This window comes from Rhinoraja longicauda, chromosome 6, assembly GCF_053455715.1.
Source record: "Rhinoraja longicauda isolate Sanriku21f chromosome 6, sRhiLon1.1, whole genome shotgun sequence".
Lineage (NCBI taxonomy): Eukaryota > Metazoa > Chordata > Chondrichthyes > Rajiformes > Arhynchobatidae > Rhinoraja > Rhinoraja longicauda.
The window spans coordinates 9,501,833-9,522,529 of record NC_135958.1 but is presented as its reverse complement, the minus strand read 5'-3'; the positions used below and the strand labels follow the sequence as shown (position 1 = coordinate 9,522,529).

The window sequence follows — 20,697 nt, the reverse complement described above, 5'->3', positions numbered from 1 at the left end:
TCTACTGTATCCGCTATTCCAGGTGTCAACTTCTGTACATCAGTGAGGGCAAGCGCAGGCTCGACGATCATTTCACTGAACACCTCCGCTCAGTCTACCTTAACCTACCTGATCTCCCGGTTGCTCAGCACTTCAACTTCCCCTCCCATTCCCAATCTGACCTTTCTGTTCTGGGCCTCCATTGTCAGCGTGAGGCCCAGCGCAAATTGGAGGAACAGCACCTCATATTTCGCTTGGGCAGCTTACACTTCAGCGATATGAACATTGACTTCTCTAACTTCAAATAGCCCTTGCTTTCCCTCTCTCTGCATCCCCTCCCCCTTCCCAGTTCTCCCACCACTCCGCTGACATCAGTCTGAAGAAGGGTCTCGACCCGAAACGTCGCCCATTCCTTCTCTCCAGAGATGTTGCCTGATTTTTGTGTCTGCTGGTCCGAGAACTGGAAAGGGGAGGGATGGAGAGAGAGGGAAAGCATGTTTTATTTTAGTTGAGTCGAGTTTATTGCCATGTGCACAAGTATGTTGAGGAACAGGTACAATGACTAACTACCAAGCCAAACTCTTAGATTTTTGATCATGTTTATAGAAGAGCAGTACCAGCATTGATCAACTGTCTCGTTTCTGTTCAAACTGCTGCAGCTAATCAATCCTCATCTCCTTAAGTAAATTGCAGGCAATTCATTCCCATGGTTTCAAGAATTTGACAGAATAAGTGGTCTATAATGATTTTTAGTTTTCATTAATCCAGAGACAATGCAAATTTACTGAGACAATGCAAATTTACTGAGACAATGCAAATTTACACCCTCCTCAAACCCCTTTTCCCACGCACCCCATCCTTGTTGAAAGTTTTTATGACTTCAATAAATGCAATACCATTTAAATGTTTCAAAGCTGGTGACTAAAAAATCTCAACTTTCACAACTGCTCTGTACCCAGTATATCGAAGGTATTTATTCACAAAATGCTGGAGTAACTCAGCAGGTCATGCAGTAACTCAGCAGGTCAGGCAGCACTTCGGGAGAGAAGGAATGGGTGACGTCTCGACTCGAAACGTCACCCATTCCTTCTCTCCCGAGATGCTGCCTGATCTGCTGAGTTACTCCAGCATTTTGTGAACAAATACCTTCGATTTGTACCAGCATCTGCAGTTATTTTCTTGTACCCAGCATATGGTACATGTCCTGTCGATCTTCTCTCAACCCACAAAGTCTTGGCCCTGGAAACTTCTAGATCTAGATCACGGTGGTGCAGCGGTAGAGTTGCTGCCTCACAGCGTCAGAGACCAGGGTTCGACCTTGATCATGAATGCTGTCTCTACGGCGTTTGTATTTTCTCCCCGTGACCTGCGTGGGTTTTCTCCGGGTGCTCCAGTTTCCTCCCACACTCCAAAGACGTACAGCTTTGTAGGTTAATTAGTTTCAGTAAAATTGTAAATTGTTCCTAGTGTATAGCTTAGTTTAGTTTGGAGATACAGCGCGGAAACAGGCCCTTCATGATCCCTGCACACTAACACTATCCTACACACACTAGGGACAAATTACAATTTTGTGTGTGAGTGTGCGGGGATCACTGGTCGGCGTGGACTCAGTGGGCCGAATGGCCTTTTCCGCTCTGTATCTCTAAACTAAACTAAACTAAACTAAATTATGTAGGAAAGAACTGCAGATGCTGGTTTAAACCAAAGATATTGACGAAAAGCTGGAGTAACTCAGCGGGACAGGCAGCATCTCTGGAGAGAAGGAATGGGTGACGTTTCAGGTCGAGACCCTTCTTCAGACACTAAATTATGATCGGAAGATGCAATATTGATGCAAGACTAAGGTTCCTCCAAAGTTGCCTGGAGATGTTACTGGTCCAACTAATGTCAACTAAAACGAACTAATGGGGCTTCCTTACATGCGAAACAAACCGGAAACCTCCCCTAGGCCACTCTCTGGATACACTGTATAAATGGCACTTCAGCCACAGTGAGAATGATTGCAAGAAAATAATTATGAAGAGAGATCCATCAGAAGCTCGAAACAAGGAGCTGCGATGCTGGTTTATTAAAAAGAAGACACAGAGTGCTGGAGTAAATCATTGGGCCAAGCAGTATCTCTGGAAAACATGGATAGATGACGTTTCAGATCAGGACCCTTCTTAGTGGTCTGAAGAAGGATCCCAACCCGAAATCCATGTCTCCAGAGATGCTTCCTGACCCGCAGAATTACTCCAGCACTTTGTGTTTTGCTCAAGGTACAAGCATTGGAGAAAGATATCACTGGAGAGTGACTTTGAAAAATTGCAGTGTTTCCAGCTCCCAATGCCCCAATTGTGAACAGCATTTGAAGGATTAATTCATTAGAAGATGTCCTACTTAATGATGTCGACATTGCCACAGTTCAGAAATGAACCGTTGTGTTCTATGTAGTTAGCTTGTGGTGTTAAAGCTATTTTTGAGTCACAACATGGAAAGAGGCCCTTCGGCCCTCTGAGTCCATGCTGACCATTGATCACCCGTTCACACTAGTTCTATGTTATCCCACTTTCCTGTCCACTGCCAACACAATTGTGGCAATTTTGCAGAGGCCAATTAACCTACAAACCTGATCGTCTCTGGGATGTGGGAGGAAACCTGAAGGTGGCACGGTGGCGCAGCGGAGAGAGTTGTTGCCTTACAGCACTGGAGACCCGCGGTCGATCCTGACTACGGGTGCTGCCTGTACGGAGTTTGTACATTCTCTACGTGACTGCGTAGGTATTTTCCGCATGCTCCAGTTTCCTCCCACACTCCAAAGACGTGCAGGTTTGGCTCACTCTAATTGGCCCACTCTAAATTGTCCCTGGTGTGTAGGATCGAACTAGGGTGGGGGTGATCACTGGTTGGTGCAGAATCAGTGGGCTGAAGGGCCCGTTTCAACGCTGTATCTCTAAACTAAACCAATCTAAAGTTGCCACAGCTTCCCATCTAACTGATTCATGCTGTTGAGTCATGGCCTCGAGAATGATCTGGAAATAATGATCTCAGGGGTTTGCTCAGCCAGCTGTGTGCTGTGCAGCGGAACCCTTTCCCTTAGGGAGTACCTTCACCACAAGGTACCCCAGTGAACTACCAGAAAACGTGTTGCTCAGGTAGCTGCCTAATCACCACCTTTTTGCAACCGCACTTTGGGGTGGGAACGCACCGCTGGCCTTGACTGTCATTCCCAACCCATCCCTCAAGGCCATGAATAGAACAATGAAAACCTCTCTCCAGCATCTTGCCTGGCTTCCCATCCATTCAATATTGCAGCAGTTAGACCGTTCAAGAACTTGAAAATGCCACCCATCCTTTTTCTCCAGAGATTCTGCCTGAGCCGCTGAGTTACTCCAGCACTTTGTGTCTATACTTGACAATCCTGCCTCTTTATGCTTTGGCCAAAAATTGGTCAGGGAGTGTTAAAGAAAACACAACACAAAGACAATCAAGACTTTATTTAAGAGCGCCAAATACAGTGATGACTGGGAGCAATCTAGGAGACTGCTCGACGAGCAAAGATTCATCCGCTCCATGTATACAGAATTTCCCTTTGATCTGCTGTTTACTGCACTTTAAGAATTTTCCTTCTTCCCAAACGGTCGTGTAACAAATATGCATCCTGCACCTCTGACGGACACAACAGAGTAAACACAGCCCAATTCCGCACCATTGCAGATAAGCGCATGTCCAGTTACCCTCTCAATTGTTTCTCGATTGCCATTTGTCCTTTGGCAACAGAGAACAGAATCTGACTAAAGTAGACTACAACGTCAGGGACACATGTTCAATTTCAAATTTCTTTAAAGCACAGAATTATTATAACACATGAAGAGGACTTTAAGCATTTTTAAGCACTCTACCTGTCCCTATCCCTTGCGATCTTCTTGAAGCTTTGCAATTTATCTTTGACAGTAGCAACTTGATTCCCCTTCACCTTGCAGGAGGGAGCAATGGCAGCAGATCTGTGTGGGAACCTGTAACTCCTTGTATCCATTCACCTCCTTTGCAGATTCTTGAGGATATCATTGTAGGTTAGTTTTATACCAACAAATATATCATTTGTAATTTTGCAATCAATTATCCTCGTGCAAGGGTTAGTTTAATTTAGTTTATTATTACATAGAAACATAGGAACATAGAAAATAGGTGCAGGAGTAGGCCATTTGGCCCTTCAGGCCAGCACCGCCATTCATTGTGATCATGGCTGATCATCCACAATCAGTAACCCCTGCCTGCCTTCTCCCCATATTCCTTGAATCTAGCTAGCCCCTAGAGCTCTATCTAACTCTCTTTTAAATTCATCCAGTGAATCGGCCTCCACTGCCTTCTCTGGCAGAGGATTCCACAAATTCGCAACTCTCTGGGTGAAAAAGTTTATTCTCATCTCAGTTTTAAATGGCCTCCCCTTTATTCTTAGACTGTGGCCCCCTGGTTTTGGACTCCCCCAACAATGGGGGAGTCCAAAACGTTTCTATAAGATTCCCTCTCATCCTTCTAAATTCCAGTGAATACAACCCCAGCCTTTCCAATCATTCCTCATATGAATCCCGCCATCCCAGAGATTAACCTCCTGAACCTATGTTGCACTGCCTCAATAGCAAGGATGACCTTCCTCAAATTAGGAGACCAAACCTGCACACAATACTCCAGACGTGGTCTCACCAGGGCCCTATACAACTGCAGAAGGACCTCTTTACTCCTATACTCAAATGCTCTCGTTATGAAGGCCAACATGCCATTAGCTTTCTTCACTGCCTGCATTTTCAGTGACTGGTGTACAAGGACACCCAGGTCTCGTTGCACTTCCCTTTTACCTTATCGGACACCATTGAGATAATAATCTTCCTCCTTGTTTTTGCCGTCAAAGTGGACAACCTCACATTTATCTACATTATACTGCTTCTGCCATGCATCTACCACATGTACTGAGGCACAGTGAAAAGCTTTTGTAACTTGTAGGAAGGAACTGCAGATGCTGGTTTAAACCGAAGATAGACACAAAATACTGGAGTAACTCAGCGGGACAGGCAGCATCTCTGGAGAAAAGCAATGGGTGACGTTTCAGGTTGAGAGCCTTCTTCGGTCTGAAAAGTCACCCATTCCTTCTCTCCAGGGATGCTGTCTGTCCCACTGAGTTATTCCAGTATTTTGTGTCTATCTTAGCTTTTGTTACTTTGTCGGCACCTTTGTGACGACTCTTTTGTGTATGTTAGAGGCAAAAACAAAGAATTTCACCATGCCCAGCTGGGTACAAGTGATAATAACCTTTCTTCTTCATCATCATCATCAATTTGAAATTAAGAACTCTTGATAATAAACTAATAAATACCCACACACATTTCTTTACACTAATGTTTTAATTCCCGAAATAAATTACCATGATGTATAATTTTAATATTATTATTCTAATAATACTAGGAACCAATTTATCTTTCCAAAGCTGAAACATTGAGATTATCTAAATAATTGGTTATTACGTTGATTGATTTATTCAAGTAAATGCATTCAGCTCCTTAAGAGCATTTAAAACTCAAATCCTCGCCATCAATCTTCTTCTGATCCAATCATAATATCTTTCATTAGGAATTAGGACCAACTATTTGAATTGTCTCTACATATTTATGACCTCATTTTGTTGGATGTAGCCAGCATGGATGTAAAAACTGAATTCTGATTCTGTAACAGTGCAGCTGGAGTGTCAAATTCCACAACCTGAAAACAGCAAAATATTCGAATTAGATTATAAACTTTCCAACAAAAACAGTGGCACAGTGGCGCAGCGGTAGAGTTGCTGCCTTACAGAGGAGACCTGGGTTCGATCCTGACTGTGGGTGCTGCCTGTACGGAGTTTATACGTTCTCCCCGTGACCGTGTGGGTTTTCTGCGGGTGCTCTGGTTTCCTCCCACATAACTAACATTGTAGGTTAATTGGCTTTGGTGGATTGTCCCTAGTGTGTAGGATAGTGCTTGTGCATGAGGATCTCTGGTCTGGGTGGGCCAAAAGGTTATTTCCTCGCTGCATATCGTGAAGCCCACGATCTCCGGTAAGAAGAGGCCGACTCGGGAGCTCCATGCCGCGGAGAGAGTTTCAACCGCCCTGAGGCAGGAGTTTCGATCACCCCGACGTGAGGGCTTCAGACCGTCGGCTGCGGGGGTTTTGATTGGGGGCCCCGACTGCAGGTGGTTCAACGGCCCCGACCGCGGGAGAACAAGAACTTTATCACCTTCCATCTCAGAGGAATGTGGAAGCTGCTGTGGTGGATGGTTATGTTAAATTTTATTTTATGTGGCTGTGTGTCTTGTTGCTTTTTAGTTAGTATGGCTGTATGGTAACTCAAATTCCACTGTACCTTAATTGGTGCGTGTGACAATAAATTGATCTTGAAACCTTGTATATCTAAACTAAACTAAACTGGGGAATTTTAAACACGAGTCTGTGTCCAGTCATTACCTCCTTTTCTTGTTCTTAATGATATAGTTATAGGTTAGTTTTATACCAACAAATATTTCATATTATTTGTAGTTTTTCATTCAACTATCCTCATGCAAGGTTTACTTTAATTTAGGTTATTGTCACATGTAACGAGGTACAGTGCAAAGATGTTTGTTGAGTGCTAACCAGTCAGCAGAAAGGCGAGACATGATTACAATTGAGTCGTCCGCCGTATACAGATACATGATAAAGGATATAATGTTTAGTGGAAGATAAATGCCAGTAAGGTCCGATTATAAGTAGTCTGAGGGTCTCCAATGAGATAGATGGTAGGTTTGAGTTTAGTTTAAGTTTAACTATTTAGTTAAGTGGTCAGGACCACTCTCTAGTTGGTGATAGGATGGTTCAGTTGCCTACTAATAGCTGGGAAGAAACTGTCCCTGAATCTGGAGGTGTGTGTTTTCACACCTATACCTCTTGTCAGATGGGAGAGGGGAGAAGAGGGAGTGACCGGGGACTTGTAGGTACTGTTAGTTAATAACAAACACTAGCTCGGTGCCTTTGTGCAATAATATTGATATCGAAACAAAAAGATATTCTTTAGAATGTACTCTACCTTTCCATCATCCATAACTAGAATCCTGTCACATTCCAGAACTGTGTGTATCCGATGTGCGATTGTTAGTATGGTGCAGTCTTTGAATGCTTCTTTGATGGTGGCTTGAACCAAGGAATCGGTCTCTGAATCAATGGAGGATGTAGCTTCATCCAACACTATTATCTGATGGATAGATTGTACTATAAATTAGTTTGAAGATAGAAACAGAGATCATTGACCTTACATAGATGCAAGATGCTGGAGTAACTCAGCAGGATGGGCAGCATCTCTGGAGAGAAGGAATGGGTCATGTTTTGGGTCGATACCCTTCTTCAGACTGAGATGTCAGGGGTTATGTGGAGAAGGCAGGAGAATGGGGTTTGGAGGGAGAGATAAATCAGCCATGGTTGAATGGCGGAGTAGACATGATGGGCCAAATGGCCTAATTGAATGGCATAAATGAATTAGGCCATTTGGCCCATCAAGTCTACTCCGCCATTCAATCATGGCTGATCTATCTCTCCCTCCTAACCCCATTCTCCTGCCTTCTCCCCATCACTTATGATCTTGAACTCTGTGACTATCAGGGGCTGAAACACCAAAACCTGAGCCATCAATAGAATTAATCCCATGAGGCAAAGAAAAATATCTTCCTCATTTAGACCACTTTATTGTCCTTCTCATTTTATGGAAAACTTGTTAAGTAGCAAAACACAAAGTGCTGGAGGAACTCAAGGGATCAAGCAGCATCTGTGGTGGGAATGGACAGGCGACGTTTCAGGTCAGGACCCTTCTTCACACTCATTTTAAAAATTCCAACGGCCAAAAACAAAGAATTCCACAGATTCACCACCCTCTAATGAAAGAAATTCCTCTTCATCTCCTTCCTAAAAGAACGTCCTTTAATTCTGAGGTATGACCACTCGTCATAGACTCTCCCATTGGAGTCATAGAGTGATACAGTGTGGAAACAGGCCCTTCCGCCCAACTTGTCCACACCAGCCAACACTTCCCAGCTATCTGCCCGCGTTTGGTCCATATCCCTCCAAACCTGTCCAATCCATGAACCTGTCTAACTGTTTCTTAAATGTTGGAATGGTCCCAGCTTCAACTACCTCCTCTGGCAGCTTGCTACATAGACCCACCACCTTTTGTGTGAAAATGTTACCCCTCAGAGTCCTATTCAATCTTTTCCCATTCACCTTGAATCTATGTCCTCTGGTCCTCGATTCACCTACTCTGGGCAAGAACATCTGTGCATCTACCCGATCTATTCCTCTCATGATTTTATACCAAACACCAAAACCTGAAATCATGCACTGGTCTCAGAACAATGGATTCCCTGATTATGGGAACTATTTGCAGCTGAGTCTTTTCTTGACAATATCATTGTTCCTTTGAAGTAGGCTTGTATACACTGGAATTTAGAAGGATGAGAGGAGATCTTATCGAAACGTATAAGATTATTAAGGGGTTGGACACGTTAGAGGCAGGAAACATGTTCCCAATGTTGGGGGAGTCCAGAACAAGGGGCCACAGTTTAAGAATAAGGGGTAGGCCATTTAGAACTGAGATGAGGAAAAACTTTTTCAGTCAGAGAGTTGTGAATCTGTGGAATTCTCTGCCTCAGAAGGCAGTGGAGGCCAATTCTCTGAATGCATTCAAGAGAGAGCTGGATAGAGCTCTTAAGGATAGCGGAGTCAGGGGGTATGGGGAGAAGGCAGGAACGGGGTACTGATTGAGAATGATCAGCCATGATCACATTGAATGGCGGTGCTGGCTTGAAGGGCCGAATAGCCTCCTCCTGCACCTATTGTCTATTGTCTATTGTAGGGTCCCAACCCGAATGTGCTCTGACTGGGACCCAAATCACCTGACTGCGTTCTTCAGGAATGCTGCCTGACCTGCCGAGTTACTCCGGCGCTTTGTGTCTTTTTTTGTAAACCAGCATCTGCAGTTCCTTTACTCCTTTATTCCATTCCTTTTTTTCCCCCTCCTTTTGCCTAAGTTCCGGTTTGTTTTTTCTTGGAGTAACTTGGCAGTTTGCAGTCACCCGATGAGTTACTCCAGCACTTTGTGTCCTTTTTTTGTGAGCCAGCATCTGCAGTTACTTGCATCTCCACTATCCCTTTCATTCTACTCCCCTCCTTTTGTCTAAGTTCCAGTTTGTTTTGAACTGGGGCAATTCAGCTGTTCTGCATTTATCTGCAGAGTTCCTCCAGCACTTTGTGTCTCTTTTTGTAAACCAACTTCTGCACTTCATAAGTTCATAAGTTATAGGAGCAGAATTAGGCCATTCGGCCCATCAAGTCTATTCCGCCATTCAATCATGGCTGATCTATCTCTCCCTCTTAACCCCATTCTCCTGCCTTCTCCCCATAACCACTGATGCCAGCCAGTTCTTTGTATCTCCATTATTATACATTTTATTCTCCTCCTTTCGTCTGTTCCAGCTTGTTTTGAACACGGTCTGCTGGGAATAGCTCAGCGACTCAGCAGTTACCTGCTGAGTTCCTCCAGCACATTGTGCTCCACGCAAGGTTCCAGCACCTGCAGTTCCTTCGGTTTCCCAGTTTGGATTTTCCTACCTTCGAGTTCCTCAGGAGCACTCTGGCCATGCACAACAACTGGCGTTCTCCCACCGAGAAGTTTTCTCCATTTTCTACCACCTCTGATTCCAGTTTCTTAGGAAGCTTGGTTACCTTCGAATTGGCAAGTTTTTACAATGAACATTTAATAATAACTTTCTTATTCAGCAAAAGATAGCGTTTATCCCATAAATTTCGAGTGGATTGACCATGGATTTTCTGAATCGCGTTAATACCCAAAGTAAGTGAATACCTGAATTGTACTTTTCTGAATAAGGCATGGTGGCGTAGCGGGTAGAGCTGCCATCTCACAGTGCCAGAGACCCAGGTTCGATCCTGACCCAGGGTGCTGTCTGTGGTGAAATTGGCACATTCTCCCTGTGACTACTTGGGTTTCCTCCGGGTGCTCCGGTTTCCTCCCAGATCCCAAAGACGTGCGGGTTTCTGGGTTAATTGGCCTTTGTAAATTGCCCCCAGTGTGTAGGGAGAGGATAAGAAAATGGAATAACATAGAACTTAACGTAGTGTGAAAGGGTGATCGATAGTTGGCTTGGACTCGGTGGGCCGATGGGCCTGCTCCAAGCTGTATCGCTAAACAAACTAAAAGCCAAATGACAGAATAAAACATTTCCATAATTTTAACATTGTATATTTTATCAAGCTTACTCTTTATAATTACTGAGCGGCAAAATCTCTATTTTAATATAGAGATACAGTGTGGAAACACGCCCTTCGGTCCGCCAAGTCCACGCCGACCTGTGATCACCCCGTACACTAGTTCTATTCTACACACCCGGGACAATTTACAGAAGTCAATCACCCTACAAACCTGCACACTCTGGGAATGTGGGAGGAAGCCGGAGCACCCGGAGAAAACCCACACTGACACAGGGAGAACGCGTAAACTCCCTACAGACAGCACCTGTAGTCAGGAGCCAGACCGGGTCTCAATAGACAATAGACAATAGACAATAGGTGCAGGAGTAGGCCATTCAGCCCTTCGAGCCAGCACCGCCATTCAATGCGATCATGGCTGATCACTCAATCAGTACCCCGTTCCTGCCTTCTCCCCATACCCCCTCACTCCGCTATCCTCAAGAGCTCTATCCAGCTCTCTCTTGAAAGCATCCAACGAACTGGCCTCCACTGCCTTCTGAGGCAGAGAATTCCACACCTTCACCACCCTCTGACTGAAAAAGTTCTTCCTCATCTCCGTTCTAAATGGCCTACCCCTTATTCTCAAACTGTGGCCCCTTGTTCTGGACTCCCCTAACATTGGGAACATGTTATCTGCCTCTAATGTGTCCAATCCCCTAATTATCTTATATGTTTCAATAAGATCCCCCCTCATCCTTCTAAATTCCAGTGTATACAAGCCCAATCGCTCCAGCCTTTCAACATACGACAGTCCCGCCATTCCGGGAATTAACCTAGTGAACCTACGCTGCACGCCCTCCATAGCAAGAATATCCTTCCTCAAATTTGGAGACCAAAACTGCACACAGTACTCCAGGTGCGGTCTCACCAGGGCCCGGTACAACTGTAGAAGGACCTCTTTGCTCCTATACTCAACTCCTCTTGTTACGAAGGCCAACATTCCATTGGCTTTCTTCACTGCCTGCTGTACCTGCATGCTTCCTTTCATTGACTGATGCACTAGGACACCCAGATCTCGTTGAACTCCCCCTCCTCCTAACTTGACACCATTCAGATAATAATCTGCCTTTCTATTCTTACTTCCAAAGTGAATAACCTCACACTTATCTACATTAAACTGCATCTGCCATGTATCCGCCCACTCACACAACCTGTCCAAGTCACCCTGCAGCCTTATTGCATCTTCCTCACAATTCACACTACCCCCCAACTTAGTATCATCTGCAAATTTGGCGCTGTGAGGCAGTAACTCTACCGCTGCACCACTGTGTCTTACTTTTTAAGAGTTAATATGGTCTGTGGACTGGACTGTTTGATAAACATTTTATGTGGTGATGGTTTGATATTAAGCAGATGGCAGAGCAATATGGTTTTTCTAACAAACATATTCATGCCTCTCATTAGCAAGCTGCTGGATCAAGGGATTATACAATAATATATGAGCTACCAATTGCACTGAAGTAAATCGTAAACCTATTTTGCCGCTCAAACCGTGACTAAACACGTTATCTAGAGCTCTTATCAAAGTAATTTATCAACACCTACAGCAATCATGAGGAAAATATGCTGGCGGAATTAAACATTGCAAGCAGTCCATTGTTATTACTAAAATAAAACCACGTGCCTTATCAATATTAATGAGCAATAATGATGGTTTTGAATTGTTTTAAACTTACCATATCCTTCACGTATGTCCTTTCAAGGACATCCCAAATTGCATCTTCTTTGTAGGTCCCAAAGGGGTCTAAATTGTACCTGTAAAAAGAGCAGAGGGTTTTATTCAGCTTTGGATAAATCGAATGCAGCAGACAACATTTGCATGACTACCTCAGGGCCTGAGGAGAGGAAGGCTATTATAAAAACAGCCAACAATTATTTTTGTCAGGGATTTGAATACCAGTGAGATTTGAATAAGATACTGCAAGATTCAGTGAAGAATCATTAAAAATTCTGATCAAAGCAGCAGGGCTCGATACGGCCAATGTTATTGATAAAACAGCATGATAATTGGAGGCACAAGGAACTGCCAGTTGCAGGTTCACAAAAAAAGACTCAAAGTGCTGGAGGAACTCAGCGGGACGGGCAGCATCTCTGGGGAACCTTGCACCATATCCTGTTCCCTTATCATGTATCCACACACCAAATGGATCGATTGTAATCGTGTATTGTCTTACTGCTGACTGGATAGCACGCACAAAAGCTTTTCAATGTACCTCAGTACACGTGACAGTAAACTAAACTAAACTAGAACATGGGTTGGTGACGTTTTAGGTCGTGACTCTTACTCCAGTAATTAATGCTCTCGAGATGCTGCCTGACCCGCTGAGTTACTCTAGGACTTTGTGGAGTCTGAGGAAGGGTCCCTACCCAAAACGTCACCTATCCATGTTCTCCAGAGATGCTGCCTGACCCGTTGAGTTACTCCAGCACTCTGTGAAACATCACCTATCCATGTTCTCCAGAGATGCTGCCTGACCCGCTCAGTTACTCCTGCACTCTGTGAAACATCACCTATCCATGTTCTCCAGAGATGCTACATGACCCACTGAGTTATTCCAGCATTTTGAGTCATAACTATTTTTGTTTTTGTTAGCCTGACCTTTGTCACGCAAATAGCCACAAATATTTCAAATTAACACAGTGTTTTCTAGTTATAGTAAATTCCAATTTATGGATTAGAATCTTGATGTTTAATTTGCTGATCCATTAACTAGACAAGGGATGTCGAGCAGCTTAAGGTGTCCACTGAGGTTTGATGCTTAGATTTGGCCAGTAACATCTGAGACATTTTTTCAAGTTAGAGGAGAAAGCAGCCATTAACTTGAATAAAGACAGAATCAGTGGAGTGGAGAAATAAAGAACTGCAGATGCTGGTTTACAACAAAAAAAGGCACAAAGTGCTGGAGTAACTCAGCGGGTCAGGCAGCATCTCTGGAGAACATGGATAAATGATGTTTCAGGTCAGGACCCTCTTTAGACTGATAGTAATTTTAGTTTTTCATTTTAGAGATACTGTGTGGAAACAGGCCTTTTGGCCCACTGAGTCCATGCTGACCAGCGATCCCCGCACACTAACACTATCCTACACCCACTAGGGACAATTTTTCCATTTACCAAGCCAATTAACCTACAGACCTGTACGTCTTTGGAGTGTGGGAGGAAACCGAAGATCTCGGAGAAAACCCACGCGGTCACGGGGAGAACGTACAAACTCCGTACAGAAAGCACCCGTAGTCGGGATCGAACCCGGGACTCCGGCGCAGCAAGCGTTGTAAAGCAGCAACTCTACCGCTGCGCCACCGTGCCACCCCGTGACTGTAGTAGGGGGGCAGGGGGAGAAAGCTGGAAGAGAGGTGGGGGAGGGAAGTGATAGGTGGATTCACGCGAGATGGGGGGGGGGGGGGGGGTTACATTGCCAGATGGTTGGACAAAGGCTAGAGATCAAAAGACAAAAGGTGTGAGATAAGGAAAGAAGAGGCCCAAAATGTGAAGCCAGAGGAAGGAATATAGATGTTGGGAAGGGGGGGGGGGGGGGGGGAGGGGGGGAGAGGGGGGGGGGGAGGAAGGGTGAAACAATTGGGCATCTAGTAATGTGCATCAGCATTGATATCACAATAACCCTTTGCTATTGATTAAATTGTGATGGCTTAAAAATTATTTTCCTGCACATTATTCCCACTACCTTGTTCTTCAATAATATGATGTGACTTTTAAAATTATAAAGTCTATTGAGCTGTGAGTCCGAGCTTTAGGCTATGTATCACAGCAGATAGACACAAAATGCTGCATAACTCAGCGGGACAGGCAGCATCTCAGGAGGGAAGGAATGGGTGATCTTTCGAGTTGAGACCCGTCTTCAGGCTGGGTCTGGAGACAATTGTCCAGCACAAGGTATCACAGCAGCTCCACGAGCAAAGCTCCTGAATCAAAGTCACACATTTTCCGACAGAATGCGAGTTCAGAAATCAATCCACACCCGGCTGGTGGAACAAGACACAGTACTACTCCTGCACCTATTGTCTATTGTCTATTGTCTAGTACGTAACGACAGTTGTTGGTTCCACATTGAAGTCAATGGAATAATTAGCTATTTATCCGGTTGTCGCACACTTTAACTCCCCTTCCCATTCCCACACTGACCTTTCTGTCCTGGGCCTCCTCCATTGTCAGAGTGAGGCACAGCGCAAATTGGAGGAACAGCACCTCATATTTCGCTTGGGCAGCTTACACCCCCCAGCATGTATGAACATTGACTTCTCTAACTTCAAGTAACCCTTGCTTTCCCTCTCTCCATCCCTCCCCTTCCCAGTTCTCCGACCAGTCCCCTCCCCCTTCCCAGATCTCCCTCTATCTTCCTGTCTCCACCTATATCCTTCCTTTGTCCCGCCCCCCTGACATCAGTCCGAAGAAGGGTCTCGACCCGAAACGTCACCCATTCCTTCTCTCCCGAGATGCTGCCTGACCTGCTGAGTTACTCCAGCATTTTGTGAATAAATCGATTTGTACCAGCATCTGCAGTTATTTTCTTATACTACTCCGACCAGTCTGACTGTCTCTGACTACATTTTATCTCCGTTTGCTTTGTTGTTATCTTCTCTCAGCTAACAATGATCAATTCTACACTTTCCTTGATCTCCATCCTCTTTGTCATGTTTTCACACCTTCACGCTTCCTTATCTATGTACCTCCCTCTCAACCCCCCCCCCCCCAACTCTGAAGAAGGGTCGAAGAAGACCCGAAACGTCACCCATTCCTTCTCTCCAGAGATGCTGCCTGTCCCGCTGAGCTACTCCAGCATTTTGTGTCTACCTTCGGTTTAAACCAGCGTCTGCAGTTCCTTCCGACACAATGGAACAATTAGCGATGGTTGTGGAGAATGCATGGAGTTCTTACCTCACTGTGCCCACAAACAGGACTGGGTCTTGAGGAATGACAGAGATTTTACTTCGCAAATCTTCCAGACCTACGGTGCCAATGTCAACGTTGTCAATTAGGATTTTCCCTGTCACGGGTTCCACCAGTCTGAACAACGCCATGCTCAAAGACGACTTCCCTGCAACAACAAACCCTTTCTTAGTAGATTGTATGTTATCTAAATTATATCAATGCAAGGAGTTCAACCAAGAATCCAGGATTGTCACAACGAAGGAAAATAATTTGCGACGTTATTTTAGAGGCTTTTAGACAGAGACGTGAACAGGCAGAGAGAGAACTGAGGGAAAAAGAGCTCTTGTCAGGAATCAAGAGCGTTTCATTGTCATCTGAGCCAGCAATGGAACAATGAAAGTCTTACCTGCTGCAGCTTAACAGCTCCATTTATCCAATACCACACAGATAAATATATAATAATCAATAATACATGCAGGCAGATGTGAAGTTTAAGTTGGTATCATGTTCAGAACAGATATAGAGTCATAGAGTGATACAGTGTGGAAACAGGCCCTTCGGCCCAACTTGCCCACACCGACCATCTACACTAGTACCTGTGACAGTACCTGCAGGGTTTGAAGAAGGGTCTGACCCAAAACATCGCCTACCCATTCCTTCCACAGATAGTGCCTGACCTTTCATGTTTTGCTGGTGTCTATTACTGTGCTGCATTATGTGACATTTATGCCTCAATACAGGAAGAATGAGGAGGTTTTGGAGAGGGTACAGAAAAGGTTTACCAGAAAGCTGCCGGGATTAGAAAGTATTGGTGTAAGGAGAGGCCTGACAAGCTTGGATTGCTGAAGGGTGAGGGGAGAGCTGATAGTAGATAAAATTATGTGAGGCATAGATAGGGTAGACATCGATCACCCGTTCAAACGAGTTCACGCTAGTTCGATGTGACTGATCAGTCTGAAGAAGGGTCTCGACCCGAAACGTCCCCCATTCCTTCTCTCCCGAGATGCTGCCTGTCCCGCTGAGTTACTCCAGCATTTTGTGTCGACCCACACTAGTTCTATGTTGTCCCACTTTCTCATCCACACCCTGCACTCTGGGGACAATTTACAAAGGCCAATCTGCACGTCTTTAGGATGTGGGAGGATGCCGGAGCACCCGGAGGAGAACCCACGCTGACACAAGGGAGAACGTGCATACTCCGCCCAGGCACCACCTACGGTCAGGATGGCGCTGTGAGGCAGCAATGCTATCGCTGCGCCACTCTGCCGCCCAAGACCCTTGTGTGTTAGTACTTTTATTAGTGCCGTAAGTACTTTGTCGGCAAGAACAGGAAAGCAGAGTATTACCTGAATGGTAATAAAGCAGAGTATTACCTGAATGGTGAACGATTAGGAGAAGGGGAGATGCAACGTGACCTGGGTGTCATGGTGCACCAGTCATTGAAAGCAAACGTGCAGGTGCAGCAGGCAGTGAAGAAAGCGAATGGTATGTTGGCATTCATAGCAAGAGGATTTGATTTTAGGAGCAGGGAGGTTCTACTGCAGTTGTACAGGGCCTTGGTGAGACCGCACCTGGAGTATTGTGTGCAGTTTTGGTCTCCTAATCTGAGGAAAGACGTTCTTGCCTTAGAGGGAGTACAGAGAAGGTTCACTAGATTGATCCCTGGAATGGCGGGACTTTCATATGAAGAAAGATTGGATAGACTAGGCTTGTACTCGCTGGAATTTAGAAGACTGAGGGGGGATCTTATTGAAACATATAAAATTCTTAAGGGGTTGGAGAGGCTAGATGCGGGAAGATTGTTCCCGATGTTGGGGAAGTCCAGAACTAGGGGTCACAGCTTAAGGATAAGGGTGAAGTCTTTTAGGACCGAGATGAGAAAATATTTCTTCGCACAGAGAGTGGTGAGTCTGTGGAATTGAGGTCAGTTCATTGGCTATATTTAAGAGGGAGTTAGATGTGGCCCTTGTGGCTAAAAGGATCAGAGGGTATGGAGAGAAGGCAGGTACAGTTTACTGAGCGGATGATCAGCCATGATCATATTGAATGGCGGTGCAGGCTCGAAGGGCCGAATGGCCTACTCCTGCACCTATTTTCTATGTTTCTATGTAACACTGCCAATGCAGACCTCAGTCTGTGTTCTGTAACTAGACTCAAAACAGCAACATAAAACCATAAAACTATCCCTTCAAATCTTTAACGCTATTAAGCTGGTTGTCCAGGATAAATGTGTTAAAAAATTATTTCCGACACTTTTCCTTATCATTCTTAAAAATGTTGAATTATTTCAGATTTCCATTGTAGCTCAGCATAGATCTTAACCCCGGCTCATTTATTCCTTCCACTTACCATTGAATTAATTATTTCTGCTTTACAAGTAGCAAAGGAGAATTTAAAGATGGATTTGTGCTGCTGTAAATGCATCATTAATACAAAATACTGGATTATAAACTTATCTTAGAAACACAGTTATTCTTAAATGTGTGGCTACTTGTTGTGGCATTTCATTCATAACTCAAATGCACCTTGCCATAAACCTATATATAATATATATTCTGAAAGTGGTAATTAATTGTACTGAAAATGTTTAATGGTTTTCTATGACTAGACATCCTCTTCTACACTTGTCCTTGGATCAGGAGCATTAAAATGTAGCCTCTCAATCTTCCCCTTTAACATCCATGTCTATTTTGCTTTTTGCCCTTGGCAACTCCAGTAAATAGAAAATTGAAAAAAAAATCTAAACACCTGAGATCGATGGGAAAGCACCTGCAACTATGAAGATGTCAGATTTTAGGTCAGTGATTAGAATCATTATTCAAGCAAAGTAAAGAAAGCAAACTCAACGCTAGCATTTATTTCAAGATGACGGCGCGGTGGCGCAGCGGTAGAGTTGCTGCCTTACCAGCGCTTGCTGTCTGGTACAGGGCGCTGTCTGTACGGAGTTTGTAAGTTCTCCTCGTGACCGCGTGGGCTCTCTCCGAGAGTTTCGGTTCCTTCCCACAACTCAAAGACGTACAGGTTTGTAGGTTTATTGGCTTGTAACCATTGTAAATTGTCCGCAGTGTGTGTAGGATAGTGTTAATAGTGATAGTGCGGGGATCGCTGGTCGGCGCGGACTCGGTGGGCCAAAGGGCCTGTTTCCATGCCGTATCTCTAAACTAAACTAAACTGAATTGCATACAAGGGCTTGCATACAACAACAGGGACGTAATGCTGAGGTTCTATAAGGCGAAGATAAGGCCACATTTGGAATATTGTGAGCAATTTTTGGGCACCATATCTGAGGATGGATGTGCTGGCTCTGGAGAGGGTCCAGAGGAGGTTTACAAGAATGATCCCAGGAATGAGTGGGTTAACCTATGATGAGCGTTTGTCGGCACTGGGCCTGTATTCACTGAAGTTCAGAAGAATGAGGGGGGACCTCATTGAAACATACAGAATAGTGAAAGGCTTGGATAGAGTGGATGTGGAGAGGAGGTTTCCACGATGGGAGAGACTAGGACTTGAGGTCACAGCCTCAGAGTTAAAGGACGTTCTTTTAGGAAGGAGATGAGGGGAAATTTCTTTAGTCAGAGGGTGGTGAATCTGTGGAATTCTTTGCCACCAAAGGCTGTGGAGGCCAAGTCAGTGGATATTTTTAAGGCAGAGATAGATAGATTCTTGATTAGAACAGGTGTCAGAGGTTATGAGGAGAATGGGTTAGAAGGGAAAGATAGATCATCCATCATTGAATGGCATAATAAACAAAATCTGCGGTTTAAAATAAACAGTGGTCAAAGCTGAACCATTCTGTTTTCCAATACAATATATCAAATATGATTAATCAGAGAAATGGTAAGTAATGTGGAAGGATTTATTTCATTAACAGAACTGGCACACAGAGGTCTTGCCAAATCTGAAACTCTTTGGTTACAGTTATGGAATAAGAAGAGAAAAGTTCTGAAATGGGCTTAATAGTATGGACTCCTGAACAATGTAATAGACAATAGACAATAGACAATAGACAATAGGTGCCATTCGAATGTAGGCCATTCGCCCCTTCGAGCCAGTACCGCCATTCAATGTGATCATGGCTGATCATTCACAATCAGTAGATTGTAGATTAAATGTAGATTTAAATGTAGATTATATAGGGAAACACATACAGAGAAAATTATGGCGCAATGTTAGAGTTGCTGCCTCACAGCACCAGAGACCTGGGTTCGATCCTGACCACGGGCGCTGTCACGTTCTCCCCGTGACTGCGTTAATTTTCTCCAGATGCTCTGGTTTCCTCCCACATCCCAAAGACGTGAAGGTTTGCAGGTTAATTGACTTCTGTAAATTATAAATTGTTCCTAGTGTGTAGGTTAGTGCTGCTGTACAGATTGACTGCTGGCCAGCGTGCACTTGCTGGGCTGAAGGGCCTGTTTCCACCCTGCATCTTTAAAGTCTAAAGTCTAAAATTGATGACTAATTATCTGCAGCCTCACTTCTGAAGAGCCTTCAGAAGAGTCTCAGTTTACATTGGTTCGATTAAACACTCACAGGAGATCAGAATTGTTCCTGGATTGACAAGGAAGGAAGGAGCGATGTATTGGTGATCATTTTCCAATGTTCTATAGATTCAGGATTCAGGAGGGTAGCTAATGTTATCCCACTTTTTAAGAAAGGAGGGAGAGAGAAAACAGGGAATTATAGACCAGTCAGCCTGACATCGGTGGTGGGGAAGATGCTGGAGCCAATTATAAAAGATGAAATAGTGGCACGTTTGGATAGCAGTAACAGGATCGGTCCGAGTCAGCATGGATCTACGAAGGGGAAATCATGCTTGACTAATCTTCTGGAATTTTTTGAGGATGTAACTGGGAAAATGGACAAGGGAGAGCCAGTGGATGTAGTGTTCCTGGACTTTCAGAAAGCCTTTGATAAGGTCCCACATAGGAGATTAGTGGGCAAAATTAGAGCACATGGTATTGGGGGTAGGGGACTGACATGGATAGAAAATTGGTTGGCAGACAGAAAACAAAGAATAGGGATTAACGGGTCCCTTTCAGAATGGCAGGCGGTGACTAGTGGGGTACCGCAGGGCTCGGTGCTGGGACCAACAGCTATTTACAATATACATTAATAACTTAGATGAAGGGATGAAAAGTAACATTTGCAAATGTGCGGATGACACAAAGCTGGGTGGCAGTGTGAACTGTGAGGAGAATGTTATGAGGATGCAGGGTGACTTGGACAGGCTGTGTGAGTGGCAGATGCATGGCAGATTCAGTTTAATGTGGATAAATGTGAGGTTATACACTTGGGTGGCAAGAACAGGAAGGCAGATTATTACCTGAATGGTGTTAAGTTAGGAAAAGGGGAAGTACAATGAGATTTGGGTGTCCTTGTACACCAGTCACTGAAAGTAAGCATGCAGGTATAAAAGGCAGTGAAAAAAGCTAATGGCATGTTGGCCGGCCTTCATAACAAGAGGAGTTGAATGTAGGAGCAAAGAGGTCCTTCTGCAGTTGTACAGGCCCCGGTGAGACCGCACATAGAGTATT

At 44.5% G+C, this 20,697-nt stretch overlaps 1 protein-coding gene across 6 annotated transcripts in view; it reads right to left on the bottom strand.

The window, feature by feature from the left end:
- Positions 1-3,585: 3,585 nt before the first annotated feature.
- LOC144594212 (ATP-binding cassette sub-family C member 12-like) overlaps positions 3,586-20,697 on the bottom strand; it is a 95,135-nt gene continuing 78,023 nt past the window's right edge. For all 6 annotated transcript variants that reach the window (XM_078400424.1, XM_078400423.1, XM_078400426.1 and 3 more), the window contains 5 exons: positions 15,170-15,329; positions 11,953-12,031; positions 9,620-9,733; positions 7,050-7,214; positions 3,586-5,712 (listed from right to left, as the gene is read on the bottom strand). In XM_078400424.1, coding sequence (XP_078256550.1) covers positions 5,620-5,712; positions 7,050-7,214; positions 9,620-9,733; positions 11,953-12,031; positions 15,170-15,329 — 611 coding nt within the window. In that variant the 3' untranslated portion in view covers positions 3,586-5,619. The remainder of the gene's footprint in view (positions 5,713-7,049; positions 7,215-9,619; positions 9,734-11,952; positions 12,032-15,169; positions 15,330-20,697) is intronic.